At 37.9% G+C, this 14,301-nt stretch overlaps 1 protein-coding gene across 1 annotated transcript in view; it reads right to left on the reverse strand.

Moving 5' to 3' along the window:
* The window catches only part of DNAH10 (dynein axonemal heavy chain 10), a 54,057-nt gene that overhangs the window by 37,236 nt on the left and 2,520 nt on the right, over positions 1-14,301 (reverse strand). The window contains exons 3-22 of the mRNA XM_057422079.1: positions 13,713-13,812; positions 13,233-13,348; positions 12,749-12,953; positions 11,891-12,051; positions 10,934-11,164; positions 10,111-10,301; positions 9,441-9,639; positions 8,689-8,883; positions 7,906-8,076; positions 7,022-7,198; positions 6,512-6,685; positions 5,708-5,874; positions 4,851-5,002; positions 4,289-4,453; positions 3,389-3,596; positions 2,665-2,821; positions 1,029-1,505; positions 722-880; positions 284-400; positions 109-211 (exon numbers count right to left, since the gene is read on the reverse strand). Coding sequence (XP_057278062.1) covers positions 109-211; positions 284-400; positions 722-880; positions 1,029-1,505; positions 2,665-2,821; positions 3,389-3,596; positions 4,289-4,453; positions 4,851-5,002; positions 5,708-5,874; positions 6,512-6,685; positions 7,022-7,198; positions 7,906-8,076; positions 8,689-8,883; positions 9,441-9,639; positions 10,111-10,301; positions 10,934-11,164; positions 11,891-12,051; positions 12,749-12,953; positions 13,233-13,348; positions 13,713-13,812 — 3,625 coding nt within the window. The remainder of the gene's footprint in view (positions 1-108; positions 212-283; positions 401-721; positions 881-1,028; positions 1,506-2,664; positions 2,822-3,388; positions 3,597-4,288; positions 4,454-4,850; positions 5,003-5,707; positions 5,875-6,511; positions 6,686-7,021; positions 7,199-7,905; positions 8,077-8,688; positions 8,884-9,440; positions 9,640-10,110; positions 10,302-10,933; positions 11,165-11,890; positions 12,052-12,748; positions 12,954-13,232; positions 13,349-13,712; positions 13,813-14,301) is intronic.

Raw genomic sequence — 14,301 nt, forward strand, 5'->3', positions numbered from 1 at the left:
ATGTTAATCAGGAAAGCACAATTTCCTTGGTTTAGATAATATTCTATGAATTGTCTGAAGACTAGTAGTATCTTTAAGACACCACTTTTCACACATTAATGGATTTACCTTTATCAAGATCTTCCCCAACAGAACCAGGCCCCTCAGTCACGAATTTATGGAAGAAATCTTCTGTCTCTTTGCTGAAGTCCTCAACTTGTTGCTGTGTAATCTGAAGAGAAAGGTGTTTCAATGGTTTTCCTTTCTGTTTCTAAATTTCCTCAAGATTAATTACAAAAGTTACCTTTGTGAATGTTTTTTTAATGCCTCCAAGGTTGTGATCAACTACTGATGATTCATAGAAGAGGGTATCCCACTTTTCCTTAATCTCATTGGCCATGTCTTGCTCTTCTTTAGCTACCTAAAACAAAACAGGTAACATATCTCACAAGAAATAATTTGCCACCAAAAAGAGAGGAATGGGTGCTCACATCATAAATGTGCAGAACACAAAATCAGCATTGAAGTGATCTGAATCAGATTTAAACACATGCAATGTGTCCATTTTAAAGTGGAGATACTGTTTGGAGAACTGGACCAGACATTCTCCAGACATCCCTTCTAACCTCAACAATACTGTGATTCTGTGAAATGTCTTAAGGGGAAAATAACTATTCATTCACAAGAGAGGCATCTGTGCCCCTAGCTCACATCTGAAATGGTTTAAGAGACATGCACTTACTGGAATATTGTACATTGCAAGAGTTCGGTATCTCTCCCAGATGTCCAAATATTTCACTTCCACTTCGAAGGACATGCTTTTGATGTTGGCAATCGCACCAAGGACAATTTTGAAATCTTCCAGGGAATCAGGAGGTCTCTGAAGATTCTCTGTTAATCTCTGCAAAAAGTAAAAATAGTTTCCAGAAGCAACACTGACAAAGCAATTAGGCAGAATCATAATGATGAGTCAAATACAAGTAAATAACTTGCAGATTCATTTTCAGTCCATGTGATAAAGATAATAAAACCAAGCTGAAAACGCCTACCTGAATGTCCTCCTGAAGACTGAAGAGTTCCTGTCTTGCAGACTCATTAAGCAACTTTCCAAGTGACATCACCCAGCCTCTAGCATTCTCCTCCACTGTGCAGGCCAAAGGAGCCAGCTGAAGCCTGATGCATTGTTCATCTTTAATCATGGGCTGTTGAGTCACTTCTTGAGCTATCTTCAAATAGTACTGAAACTGGTCATCAAAGGTGACACAAGCAGGTTTTTCTGCAGTTAACTTCTCCATGGCTATGTCTTTGTCCACCTTCCACAGCAGGTGGTACCTCTTCCATTGGTTCAAATACTCGTTGAGAGAAGACAGGAGTTTGCGGACATTCTGAATGATGAGAACAGCCTGTTCAATTATCAGAGGGTTCTGGGAGACGTCCGTATAAAAGCTGAAAGTGATAACTTCATCTTCCTCAATGTGCTGAGGAGGGCATTCAATACATGTACCATGCATCCATCGTACAAAGTGCTGGAGTTTTCAAGACAGGGTTGAAAAAAAGTTACTTTGTAAAGAGTCATTTTAGTCAATCACCCCTAGAATCACAGAATCCTTTAGATTGGAAAAGACCTTTAAAATCATCGAACCCAACAGTAAACCTAACACTGCCAAGTCCACACCATTAAATCGTGTCCCACATCACTCAACCACTTCCCTGGGCAGGCTGTCCCAATGCTTGACAACCTTTTCAGTGAAGAAATTCACCATTATTTAGGAGACTATGTAGGAAGTGGTGTAAATGATTTCCCAAATCAATTGTTTTTCTGGCATCAAAAAAAGAGATTACATTTCCCATAAACTGAAGAGTTAATTTAATCCTAACAAAACCTTTCCATTCATTACTCAGTCTGCTTTTAAAATCTCTGCAGAGCAACAGGATAGCATGACACTGAGAAACAGGTATTAGATGAGAAAGGCTGGATGCAGCAGTGGAGCAGGACAGCAAATCTGAGCATAGGAGAGACACTTAATCTAAATTTACTAGTTTCAGATGACATGTGGAATCATTTCTCCATCAGCACAAGGCAGGAACACTGCCACAATATTTGGCTTCTTTTCTGGAAAGCAGTTCAATGTGAACATACTTATGCAGGGAAATATTGCTACATCTTTGCCAGCAAGCCAGATATTTCATCTGTTGTAAACCTGCTGTCCCAGATGCATCCTGGATGCCCTTCTCCCAACACTTCTGATTTGGTTTTCTGCTGCTTTCAGGAAGAGCTGTGATGCAGTGAAGGCTATTCACATTCCTTATTCCACCATCTTATACATACATCAGAAAGAAACACTAGATTCGGATTGCAGTGCAATCTGAAAAGTATTTCCTTCTGATGTATGCTGATTTATAGAACCAAATCATGCCCTTACAGTGGCAAAACTGCTGCAAAGTAACAAATAATCTTGCCTGAGTAAAAATTGCACTTACAGCATTTTTTTTTTCCTTTGTCATCAATTTGAAAAATTAGGACAGTCTGTAAATTAGAACAATGTACTGGATGTTTTGATCTCAAGATAAAGCAATATGAATCTTCCCTTGACATTTATGCTTGCCCAAACATAAAGCAAGATTTATCATTCGTTATAATCACAAGCAAATTCTGGCAACAAGTAAATCTTTATCAAAAATCACCTTAGTGACCTCAACACAGTCTCGGATACACTTGATGGTTATTTTGTCAATCTCACTGGCATTAGGTTGTAAGGTTATCTCAGGAACAGATAAAATAGCTTCTGTTTGGAATAGTGGCACATTTGCAAGAACAGCTGCATTGAAAGACTGCAAATTCCTGGGAAAAGAAAAGAAAGATCATGACGAAGTCTGTAATAACCAGGTGCTGCCCTCAGTGGAAATGCTCAACAGAGACTGCAATTACCAGGTATGTGCTTAGATATGTAAGCAGAACTGTCTGAAGTCAGTCACCACTGATTTCTGATACTGATGTGTATCATAGCAAAACTGTCCCACTAATACTGATTTAACGTAAAAGCTTGACTAGCTAAATTAAGCTACTGGAAAGAATGAATGAGGATACCCTAGTGCAAAAGGACCCAGAGACTATGGTCAACTCTATTGCAAGAGCCCAGCTAACAAAGCACAGTGAAGTCAGCTGAGCAAGGACCAGATTATAAAGACATGGATCACAAGAAGAAATGGCTGAAAGCTTTGGGTTTCTCCTGTACCTTGTTATCAGTTCTACATTCTTCACAGGGGAAACAATACAAACACAAATCTATCTCCAACTGCAAACCACAGAGGTGTTCAAACAGAGTATCAGTATACATACTGATCAACACATCCAGAAAAACCTGAAGATGAAAGACTGAAAATCCATTAAAGCAAACAACTGACTTACTTCACAATTAACTGTGTCAATGCCTGATAAATCCTGTTTTCCCAGTATGCATAATAGGAAGTTAATTTTGGAGATTTGCCACTGTTCGTGTTGGTGACTCGTCCTTCCACTTTTATTAGCAATTGTGGGATTGCAGAATACTTTCTAACCATGTGTGCCACATCTTTTGCTCTTTCACACATAACATACTCAAAAAATTCTCTTGCTTCTGCAAATAATACAAAAAATAGCATTATTAACTGCAAAAGACCTAAGAGGCTTGCATGCTGGAATAATGACCTGGGCTTGATTTGTGAACAGGGAAGTGATCTTGTATACTGATAAAAAATATCTTCACTTATTAATGCTTAATTTATTAATCTTTCAGCCCTCTGATTTAAAATGGACTCAATTATTTAATAACAACTATTAGATGTGAAAGTAACCTTTGTAAGACTTAAATACAATTGAAAGAAATCTGAGCCATCACCTGTTCACTCAAGTGACAGAGACACCTGGGGGGCAATCACCTCTCTGCAATTTCCATCTGAAGAACCCAGTTTGGTTCAGACAGCCCAGAGGGAGCTGGCGCTCCATGCACATTGCAGCTCTAAGACTACACTACTGCTTACAAGAAGGATAATGAAACCAAAGGAAAACTAGGGGGGAAGTGACCAAAAGCAAGGTAGACACAAATCAAATTATCATATTTTATACTCATCTTTACATTTCTCTCGTTGACACCATCAGCTTTAGGGTACTGAAGCTTTGCTTGTGCTTTCCCTGTCACACTATGAAATGCTGCTGTAACTAGTTTTGGTAACACTTAAAAGGGTTCATTGTAGCAACTAAAAACAGAAATTAGCAGACAGAGCAAAATAAAACATCTCAGAGCTTGGAAATGAAAATAGAAAGCCTTACCAGGAAGCTTATCACCATTTCTTGAAAGTGGGAACTTAAAGAGACTGGTTGATTCTATGAACAGAAGTCTGTTGCTTATGTCTTCAGAAATATTATGAATCTGATGGACAAGTGATTCAAACGTCCTGACGGCTTGTGTACATCGGAAAATAAAGTCACCAATCCCTTGAAATAAATCACAACCTTTCTTTTAACAAATATTTCACCAATGCATCAAAATTGCCACAACCTGATGTGGTTTTATCTCTAAGAATGAACTGATGCTCTGCAGAAAGATAGATTAGATGATCTCTCATCTAATCCTTCATCTAGATCCCTTACAGCTATTACCTAAGGGTCTCTGTCCCTTTCCACAGTTTTTTAAATACCATAAAAACATAAGAAATACTCTCCTGGATGAGAGTTTGTCTAACCTATTATTCTGACTCCAACCGTGGCAATAGGATGCACTATTTAGGGATACACTGCTGTCACACAGCATCAAAAGTAGACTGCAGAACTGAAGATATTTTTAAACTGAAAATCAGTATCTACAGCCATTTAAAAACAGTATCTCCATTACCTAAGGAGTTCCAATTGAGTCTGCTGTGCCCTGATTTGAATACTTCCCAGAGTATTTTAATATGGTCATCAAGAAGCTTGATTTCTGCTTTGTTCAGTGTTTCCATTAATTTGTGATACTGATCCAGCACATTCTGCAATCTGTCTGTATACCTAAGGAGTGTAGCAACAACAAGAAAACAAAAATCATGATTTTCTGGAAATACAGCTCTGAATTCAGATCACTTCCATCATTCGAGACTTCCACATAAAGTAAAATCTGCAGAAATAAACACTGAACATGTATTGGCTATAAATGCAATTAATTTTCTATTAAAAACAAAGGGAAAATTTCATATGGCTCCTATAGCAGCCAGACAAACCTCTCCTGCCCCAACTCAGAAGAAGCTTTTAAGACAGCTTCACTTTGAAGCACAGAAGTGAATTCAATAGATGAACTTTAAAATCCAGTTACGGCTCTTATCAACACACCTGTGTGCTAACTGCCTGTAAGAATGTGGACAAAAGTGACTTATCCAAGGATATACAAGAAGAAAGCAGCAGTAAATTTAAGTGTGAGCTGAAATCGAATTACATTAACAATTCATAGCAAAACAAATTACTTTCCTTGGTTTTCCTCTGATTTTGATGAGAAGTTAATTTGTATAACATAGTCCTACGGGGTAAAGGATGCAGACAGTGCCAGAGAAAAGCTTATTACTGTAACATGCTCATTAGTACTTTTACCCTTTAAAAAGTCACTAAGAGCTCTCACAGTTCCAAACTTGAAGTCTCAGAGCCCATTCTGATTGGGAGTAAAATCACTTTGGAACACTGCCATAAGTCTGTATGTGAGCAAATTCTCTGTAACAGCCTTACCTAAGATACTTGTCTTCCTGTAATGCCACATATCTTGCTGTTTCTGGGACTGGAAGGCCTAGCTGTTCCATGTACTTTGTTTCAATGATAATCTCATGGATTAAGGGAGAAAAATTCACTAAGAAGTGGATGCTTTTCTTTGTGACAGGCTCCTCTTTTAGAGAGCTCTGCAATACAAGAAAAAGCAGCAGAAAGGAGAGGAACACCAAACTGTTACAATGCAAGGAGAAGATTAGCTCTTGGAGACATCTGATAAGGAGGTATGTAAAAGTCAGCATGGCTGACATTCAGAGCTTGTGGAAATGCCTTTAAGTTTCAATAGCAGCCTTAGAATTCTAGTTCCAGAAATAGTACACAACTACCTCTTAAGTGAAAGCTCACCACAAGAAACAAACCAAATCACCTGTGTACATACTGCTGCAACCAGCTACAACAGAAATCCCAGTGGAAGTTCATAGTCAGAGAGAAGTTTAGTTAGAACAGGATTCCGCATGATCTCTGCTGGGAAACTACCACTACCTACCTACCTACCTCTAACTTCAGTCCCATGTTTTGTTGCAATGTCCCAAAGATCTTACACCAAACCCCAAAATTAACAGTAATAACAGCACAAAAGAGCACATAGAGAAACAACATCATCCATTTGTCAGGTCATTCAGCGTAATTCTGAGCTCCGAACTTTTGAGGCTTTCTTTTCTAAAACTGTATTTAAAACATTATTCTTAGAACAATCTCACTGGCCATCAGACAGGTTTCAGCTCTCCCCTGCAGAGAAGTCTATTTTACTATCTTCCTATATCTCACCTGCTCAGAAGTCTCTGGATTAATATTGGTTGCAGCTCCATCAATGCTGACAGTCAGCAGAGAATTTTTCAGTAAGGGTGGGAGTACATGTAATGTCTCATCTCTCCACTGACTGTATTTTTGATCTTCATACTCTTTCATCTTCTTGGCCACTTGAAGATATATTTGTTTCACCTAGAAAGGAAAGACTCATTTTAAAGACCATGAGAAATGTTCAAGTAACCTGTCTTAATATGGTGTCTCAGGATGGTTTCTAATTTTTATTAAATAAAAGGTCAAGTAATGTTTGTAATTAATGCTGGCAATGGAGAATTTAGGCTCTTGAATTCTGTCACTGTCTCTCTGGGAAACAGTGGGAAGGTCCCAATCATCTTTTCATGTCCAATATGTCTTGCTGTGTGCAAAGATATTCTTGAAACTCCACTCCACTAAGAGCACTTTCACATCTTTAGAAGAAATGTATGAAGAAAGGATTTCTTCCTTCATTAAATCTCAAAAGAACCAACATACTTCCTTCCCACGTTCACTAGCAAGCAACTCCTCTACTTCTTGAAATCGAATAATAGTGTGTTTGATCCGATAGAAAAGGGACCGGGACCAGTATATTGCTCCAGCCACTGGAGGATGATTCTTGTACAAAGGTGGGTCCTTGAGGTTCTCAATAAAGATTTGGTTAATGCTTTCAACCTAGAAGAGAATAAAACACTGCAAAGAATCATTTTTCCACTTTCTTGTCCATGGTCAGTATGCAACCTGCACAAGCTGCTAATTTCAGCAGCAGGATAAAACAATTCCTTTTCCTTTCTTTTCATGCATTTCTTGTTTGTATTAATTGTATTACTGAGAATGTCTTCCTTTCTGTACCTTGTGGAACTGCTACTGTGGCAGTGTTTTCTGTAAGATTATATTTTATTAACTCCATGCTCTTTGAAGTACCAAGAAAAACGGTATGACATGAAAAGCTTTCCAACATACAGGCTTCAACATGACAGAAATTATTTCTGCCTTCATGGTTACCCCTGACACCTTTTGGTCATACTATGGACTTGTCCACCACAAGAAAACTGCAGGGTGTGACAGATCTGTTTCCTCAGGAAGGACTACTGTGGAACTGCTGCGCACAAGTAAGGGAACAGCCCCAAGCCTTGTTGCGGAGTAATGTGAATACCTTTTGGTTCCCACACACAGATATGCACATCCATTTCAGCAAATTAACCACACTGCTCCTCCAACAGGCTCCCAAAAGTGAAAGCAACTATGTTTCTTTTGTAAAACCTTTCGGTCTTTCTGATAGTAAATGACACTGTACAGGTACTTAGAGATATACACAGATTTCTCATTTTCACTAGGTAAAGGGTTGCATGTGCTACATAAGAAATCTTCAAATTCAATACCTCTTTACAGTATTGGTCCAAAATATCATTGAACTTCATCATCATCTGCTTACTGATGGCTTCACGAGAGCGGATGTGTTTCAAGTTTAACAGTACGTCAAATGCAGCTTCTGCTGATCGAAGGGTCTTAAAAGATTCATCAATAAAGCATTTAGTCTCTTCTTCAATAACCTAAACAAGAAGGCCAAGAAATCCTATTAGAGGTTCTTCTTGCAAAACCAAGAAAGGAAGGCAAAATAAAAATACTTGTCTGTATAGTGGTCAAGCATATCATTACTATGTTTTGTCTTATAAATTACTAATAAACTGATGGCTTTCCAGTAAGCTACAGGAAATGAATGTTAATCAGTGTGTTTGCTGGGCAGGTATATAAATCACAAAAAACAATGCAATAATTTATACACTGTAGGTATTCTTAGCTGAGGGGTGAACAACTGAATGAATCCAGAAAAGAAAGTTTTACTTCTTTGTAGGACATGACTGAGAACACGTCAGGACACGAATACAGGGAGGTCATATGGAGCCCCTGCTCATGCTGCAGCGACTCTGCCAATGAACAGACGTTTCCTTCACCATTTTCTAGATGAAATGAAACTATAAACAAAACTACTTTGGAAATGGGACACTGACTTAAAAAACTGGTCAAATTCCTCACATTTTCATCTATGTATTTAGAGTCTTTTCTTTTGCAAACTTACATTCTCTTTAAATGAAAATGTTGCTAGTCTAGAAAGAACGTGTAGATAGGATGTAATGGGGGGAACCACAGTACATGATACTTACTGTAACTTCTTCTCTAAAATCTTCCATAACTGATTTCCAGCCACGTGCACTTTTGATGCTAAAAGGGTCAAAAGACAGCTCTTCAATAGGCCTAGTTAGCTCATTTACCCTCGTCAGCAGATCATCAACATGGTTTGGATTCCCTGTGGCAGCTTTCAGTTCAGGACCAAACATATTGTAAAACTCTTCAGTGACCTGTTGATTCAGAAGAGCATACCAGAAACGTTCTCTTTAATGGCGGTGGGTTTTTTGCCATTTAACACATCTTTCTGATATTATTTCCTTAAAATAAACCAAACCAGCTCAGAGAATGATCAATTCCTGCTGGGATTTACATTTTGTAAAGACTTAAATGACCCTAAACATGGCAGCTCTCCATTCATATGTTATCCTGCAACTGATGTACTGCTTCATATAGATCAAATTTTACATTGCAATATATTTAAATGCTTATTTTATCTAAAATTATACCATTAAGCTAGCAACCCATCAAAACTGCAAATCTGTGAAACACTTGTTACAAGTCTCTATGTTGGTAACAGCAACATACACAGTAGTATCTTTCCTCAACCAGCATCTTGAGAAGAGTTGTCTCAATCATTAAGTGCAGCTTTGCTGGAATCTAAGGCACTGCTCGGGTCTTAATCACAAAAATAAAGGCTGTTAACATTTCAACAACTACAGTACAAAATCTCCTCTACAGAATAAGACAGTGATCACACAATCTCTTTATTTATTGTCTATATTACTACCTGCAAAATATCAATCAGATCTTGACAGACTGAAGCCATATAATCTGTTTTTCCAAATAAACGTTTCTGGTCAAATTCCCAGTGTGGTTCTCTTCCCGACGCTTCAATTTGGGCACGAACAGCAAAATAACATTTCCTCCATTGTTGAAGAGTGCTTTTGGCATCTGCTATTTTCTTTTTTGCAGCAGCTATATCTTCTCTATTAATCAAATCAGAGCAGTTAAGATACTATAGATAGAAAGACTATAGATAGAAAATGGTATCTCAACTGGATGAATATACCCTGGCTTAGCAGCTTCTAATTATAAAAGATCCAGGAAAAACTTGTAACTGTGAGGTCTTAATTTTCAGTGTGACTGATTTTGAAAGGAGGTATTATTTTAGGACTGATTTTGATGAAATTTATGCCACTTTTTTAATACTATAATTCTATTGGGTTTATTGACTTCTCTCTTTTCGAAACAAAGGAGGACAAGCACCTATTCCTTCAGGGCTGATTCAGTAATGTAGGAAAATTACAAAATAATTCCACTTTTGACCTTCTAATACAACTTCAGATAGTGAAAAACACTGAGACCTATTTGATGAAAGTGTTATCCACTGCACTTTGTGTAGAACAGGCAAAGCTTTTAATAAATACCTCCTAGTTAAACAGGAATCCAGTACTTACTTAAAGAGTGTGTGTAAATCCACAGCTCTGTACACTCTTTCTGCAATTTCCCATGCAATTCGTTCCATGAGGGTAACCATCCGCTCATCCTTGTTGTAATACCGTGAGATAACCCACACCACTCTCAGGCCACTCATCAGGGAAGGAATTGTGTCCAAGACAACATTAAACCCAGCGCCATATATTAAGTTCTGTTAAATGCATTATCAATACTGTGAATAAGATGTCATGAAAATATACAAATCCATATTCAATATTTATTCTACAGATACCTGAAGTCAGAGACATTATTAAATGAACAACCTAGTCAAGGAAACACCCTGGTGCCTAAGTAACACACATGGTCAAGGATGTGCAAATTTGCATTTATTGTTCCAAATGCTTTTTAGACCCTGTCTCATTAATACTCTCTTCTCTGTAAAAGATGTCTCAAAACTAGTTTTGGCTCAACTCTTCATTTAGATGTTTGGATGATCTTCAATTAAACTTACAAATGGAGACATCAGCTGTAATCCACGACAGGTGCTAGTCAAAAAGGGAGCAGAGAAATCTTTGTTCTACCCAGTTCAGCTATGCTATCAAATACTCCCAAGGCTGTGATTTACAAACCAAGCTGCTCACAGCTCTGGGCTTCAAATATTAGATCAACTGTAACTCAAAACACGATAAGCAAGCTTTTTTTTTCTATTAAATATAAAAATCTAGAGTGTATCTTTATTGCTGATAAACAGTAAAAAATAGACAAGAGGTGATCATATCACCAGAGAAACCAAACTCAGGTAACTACAGTTAAATTCCACAAAGTTTTCTTCAGGGTACATACCTTCAAATGGTGTTTAAGAGTTGCAAGAAACTTAACGTTATCTAGAGCTTCTGCATGATATTTTCTGAGATCACTTAAGACTATCTGTAAATCTCCAATATGCTCAGACTCAGCTTCCTGTAATACTTGCAACGCTTTCTGCATTTCTGGAAGCTTTGTCTGTTCAGCAAGAGCTCTTAGAGTATCATTTCTTTCACGCCAGAAGTCAACTTCTGCAAGTGGACCACTGCCCTAAAAGTAATGTGAAATAAAATACAAATTCCAAATTACCATTATGTCAGAGTGAAATCCTCTAACCAGACTTTTGTTCCTTCCTTTCAAAATGCTGTATGATGAGAAAAAACTGATATGATTCAACCCTGCAAAAAACACAGACTGAAGATCCTTGAAATCAAAAGTTTTACACATACAGGAGGGAATTGCTCATGGGAGGTATAAATGTGAGTTGGAGCTGGAGAGTCCATGCTTGCAAAAAGCTTACGCACAAGTAACTTTGTAGACATAAAATCCCTGAGTATTTGTAATGGCATTAGTCGTAAGTGTTTGTAGAATCACAACCTTATGTGTGACAAGAGGGATATGATCTTTTTCCAAGCAAAAATATAGTTGTCTATTTCAAAAACTAATAATCACTGCAGCTTTTAATATTTCATGGTTCTTTAGAAGAGTGCAGATAAAAGTGCTTTTTACACACAGTTATCCTGTATGGGAAGGATCTGCCCTGAGTTACTTCATATTCTATTTATATTCTATTTCCCAGAGTCACACAGTTCCTCACTCCTTTTATTCCATTTTACATCAATTAGTAAATGGCTTCCTAACAATCAAACATAAAGATGGATGAGAAATGAGCACCAACCATTCAAAGAGATTATGGTGGGGAAATAAAGTAATGTCTCTGGAAATAAAGGAAGCTTGATGTTATAGGCAACATTACAGTGCTATAGGCAGCATTACCTGCGGAACCTTTTCCAGTTGTTCCTCCAGAGCTGCAGATATTAATTTCTTCCAGGTCACTGCACAACTTTCTAGAGATCTAACCACTTCAGGAACTGCAGCAAGGACAGTCACTTCCCTAGTCAGATTTAGAGTTGGCATCTCCAGTTTAATAGCTCTTACTGGAAGAAAAGGCACATAGATTTAACTGTCTTGGTCTGTCAGCATTGATGAAGCAACAGCACTGAAACGGTTTATGCCTTCCATTTTGTTGGTTACTTGAGGATAGATAACACACCCCCTGCTCTGCCTACTTCACAATATAGTAAATTACAGCCAATTGCTTGACAGTTAACACAGAGCAAATTAAAATATATTCCTAGAAATAGATGAAAAGCTCTCATCTTTCAAACCTTAAGGCATTTTCTAACTCTTAAGAGCAAGGATTAGGGTTTTGCTGAAGATTATCAATCTTCCTATTGCTGGCCACTACACTCTCCATAATGGCATGACAGTAGCCTCTGTCAGAGAGGGGATGATAACACGTGGAAGTCTCATTCTCTCCAAATTTTTATACCCTGCTATGGCCTGAGTTCCTGCAACACTGGTAAGCAATGAAGCATATTTACCCTCTCTCCTATTCTACTCCAGACTGTCTGGAAAACCATTACTGATTTCATCCATTTCTCCCTACTGCATGCTATTCTTGAGGGCAGTAAAAATATTGCTTTTATCAGCAAAAAGAAATTTTAATCAGGTCTGGAACTTCCCCAGAAACTGCAGGTATTTGTTATTCTCTGTAAAGCCATTCCTAAGTGAACTTCTTTCTACTGTCTTGTACTCTAAAGACCAGAGTGCTGGCACAGGCAGAACACTCACCTGCAATCTGTTGTGCAGTCTGCTGCTCATCCATTTGAATCTTGTTCCTCATCTGAGTTTTATAGTGTTCCATAGCCTGGTCTTTCTTTTCTGCAAACTCAGTCTCATGTAAATTCCTTTTCTCAGAATCTGTGTTTTCACTATCTGGATGAAATGAAGTTTCCCCAGTCTGCTGCTGACCATAGGAGAGAGCTGCTGAAAACATCTATAATTCAAGCAGGTACCACAGATGAGATGGTTCATATTAAAAAACACTCTTAAATGTTTCTCATATAGGGCCAGGCAATGAAATAATGCCCGTCTCCACATTTTTACAAAAATTTGGGAACAAAATATCAAATAAGGATTAACAAAAACTCTATTTGGCATATGAGTCACTCGTTAAATGTTAGTATTTCTTATGCATAGTTCATCTGGTCTGCAGAATACTAAATAGGCAAATCACTCAGAAACACTCCATATATAAAAGCTGTAACACACTTACCTGTGGGACGACATTCTTTAGCATCAAAAGAGAATCATTGGTCAGTACACCAAACTGTATCACTTCAGGGAGAACTTCATTAGCTTCAGCCAGGTCACTGGGTTCAGTAACACTTTCTAAACAGTATACAAACAATTAGCATAAATCTATTTTGATACAGAAAGCATAGTGTCCTTACCATAGCCTCAAACCACTCATATGGCTGCTTGGTGAGCCCCCTTAAATGTTCATGCTGGAACCAGTCACTGGCACTACATTAAAGTTAACGTACTGTGAGTGTTCCTGGAGATAGGTGTGGAAATGCCTGTTTGCTTTAGTGTAGAAGCTGTTTCCTATGGGGCTGGAGCTAGATACTGAGGTCTGACTGAGACCAGAAACAGGGCTAATCCAGATGCTGGAATAACTATTGTCATTGAGTTTATGAACTACCAGAATAAAACACACTGCTGCTGTGTATCGGAATTTGAGTCAGGCACATACCATTTGTGTCCCTCAGAAAATACACAGTAGAATCTGACACAAATTCTTCAGGAATTTCATCAAGAGCCACAAAAAAACGCACTTTGCCATCCTTTTGTAGCTGAAACAGAAAAATAAAAAGGAATTCTGACTATTCCTGTTTTCTGCCACATTTTTTAACAGTAAGAAATTGTTTGCCTGCTGTAAGCAAAAGAACAGAATCGTTAGTTTTAACTCCCTTCACATCACTGTCGAAGAAAACTACTAACATAAATGAAATTCTAAAAAAATCACTCAGGTAACAGTAAAACTCATCAGCTTTAGAAACAATGTTGACTTCCAGACCAAGAGAACTGTTTCAAACTTTAGTCCTTGAAACATAGGAAACCAAAAAGCACTTAAATGCTTACCCCTCCATACCTTTCTGAGAATGTACGAGTACCTATTCCCCTTCCACCTGCATATCAGTCATAAACCAAATCTAGTTACAAATACCACCCTGACCAGCTAATTATGTAAAAGAGGTAAAAAAGTTTCCGTTCACAGTTCCTTACATGCTCCTCTCATGATGTCTTTATCTAGCAGTTATTTTAACTGGAACTTTTCTTTT

This window comes from Pezoporus wallicus, unplaced genomic scaffold (assembly GCF_028554395.1).
Source record: "Pezoporus wallicus isolate ANWC-B61680 ecotype Strahan unplaced genomic scaffold, APGP_CSIRO_Pwel_v1 contig_12728, whole genome shotgun sequence".
NCBI lineage: Eukaryota > Metazoa > Chordata > Aves > Psittaciformes > Psittacidae > Pezoporus > Pezoporus wallicus.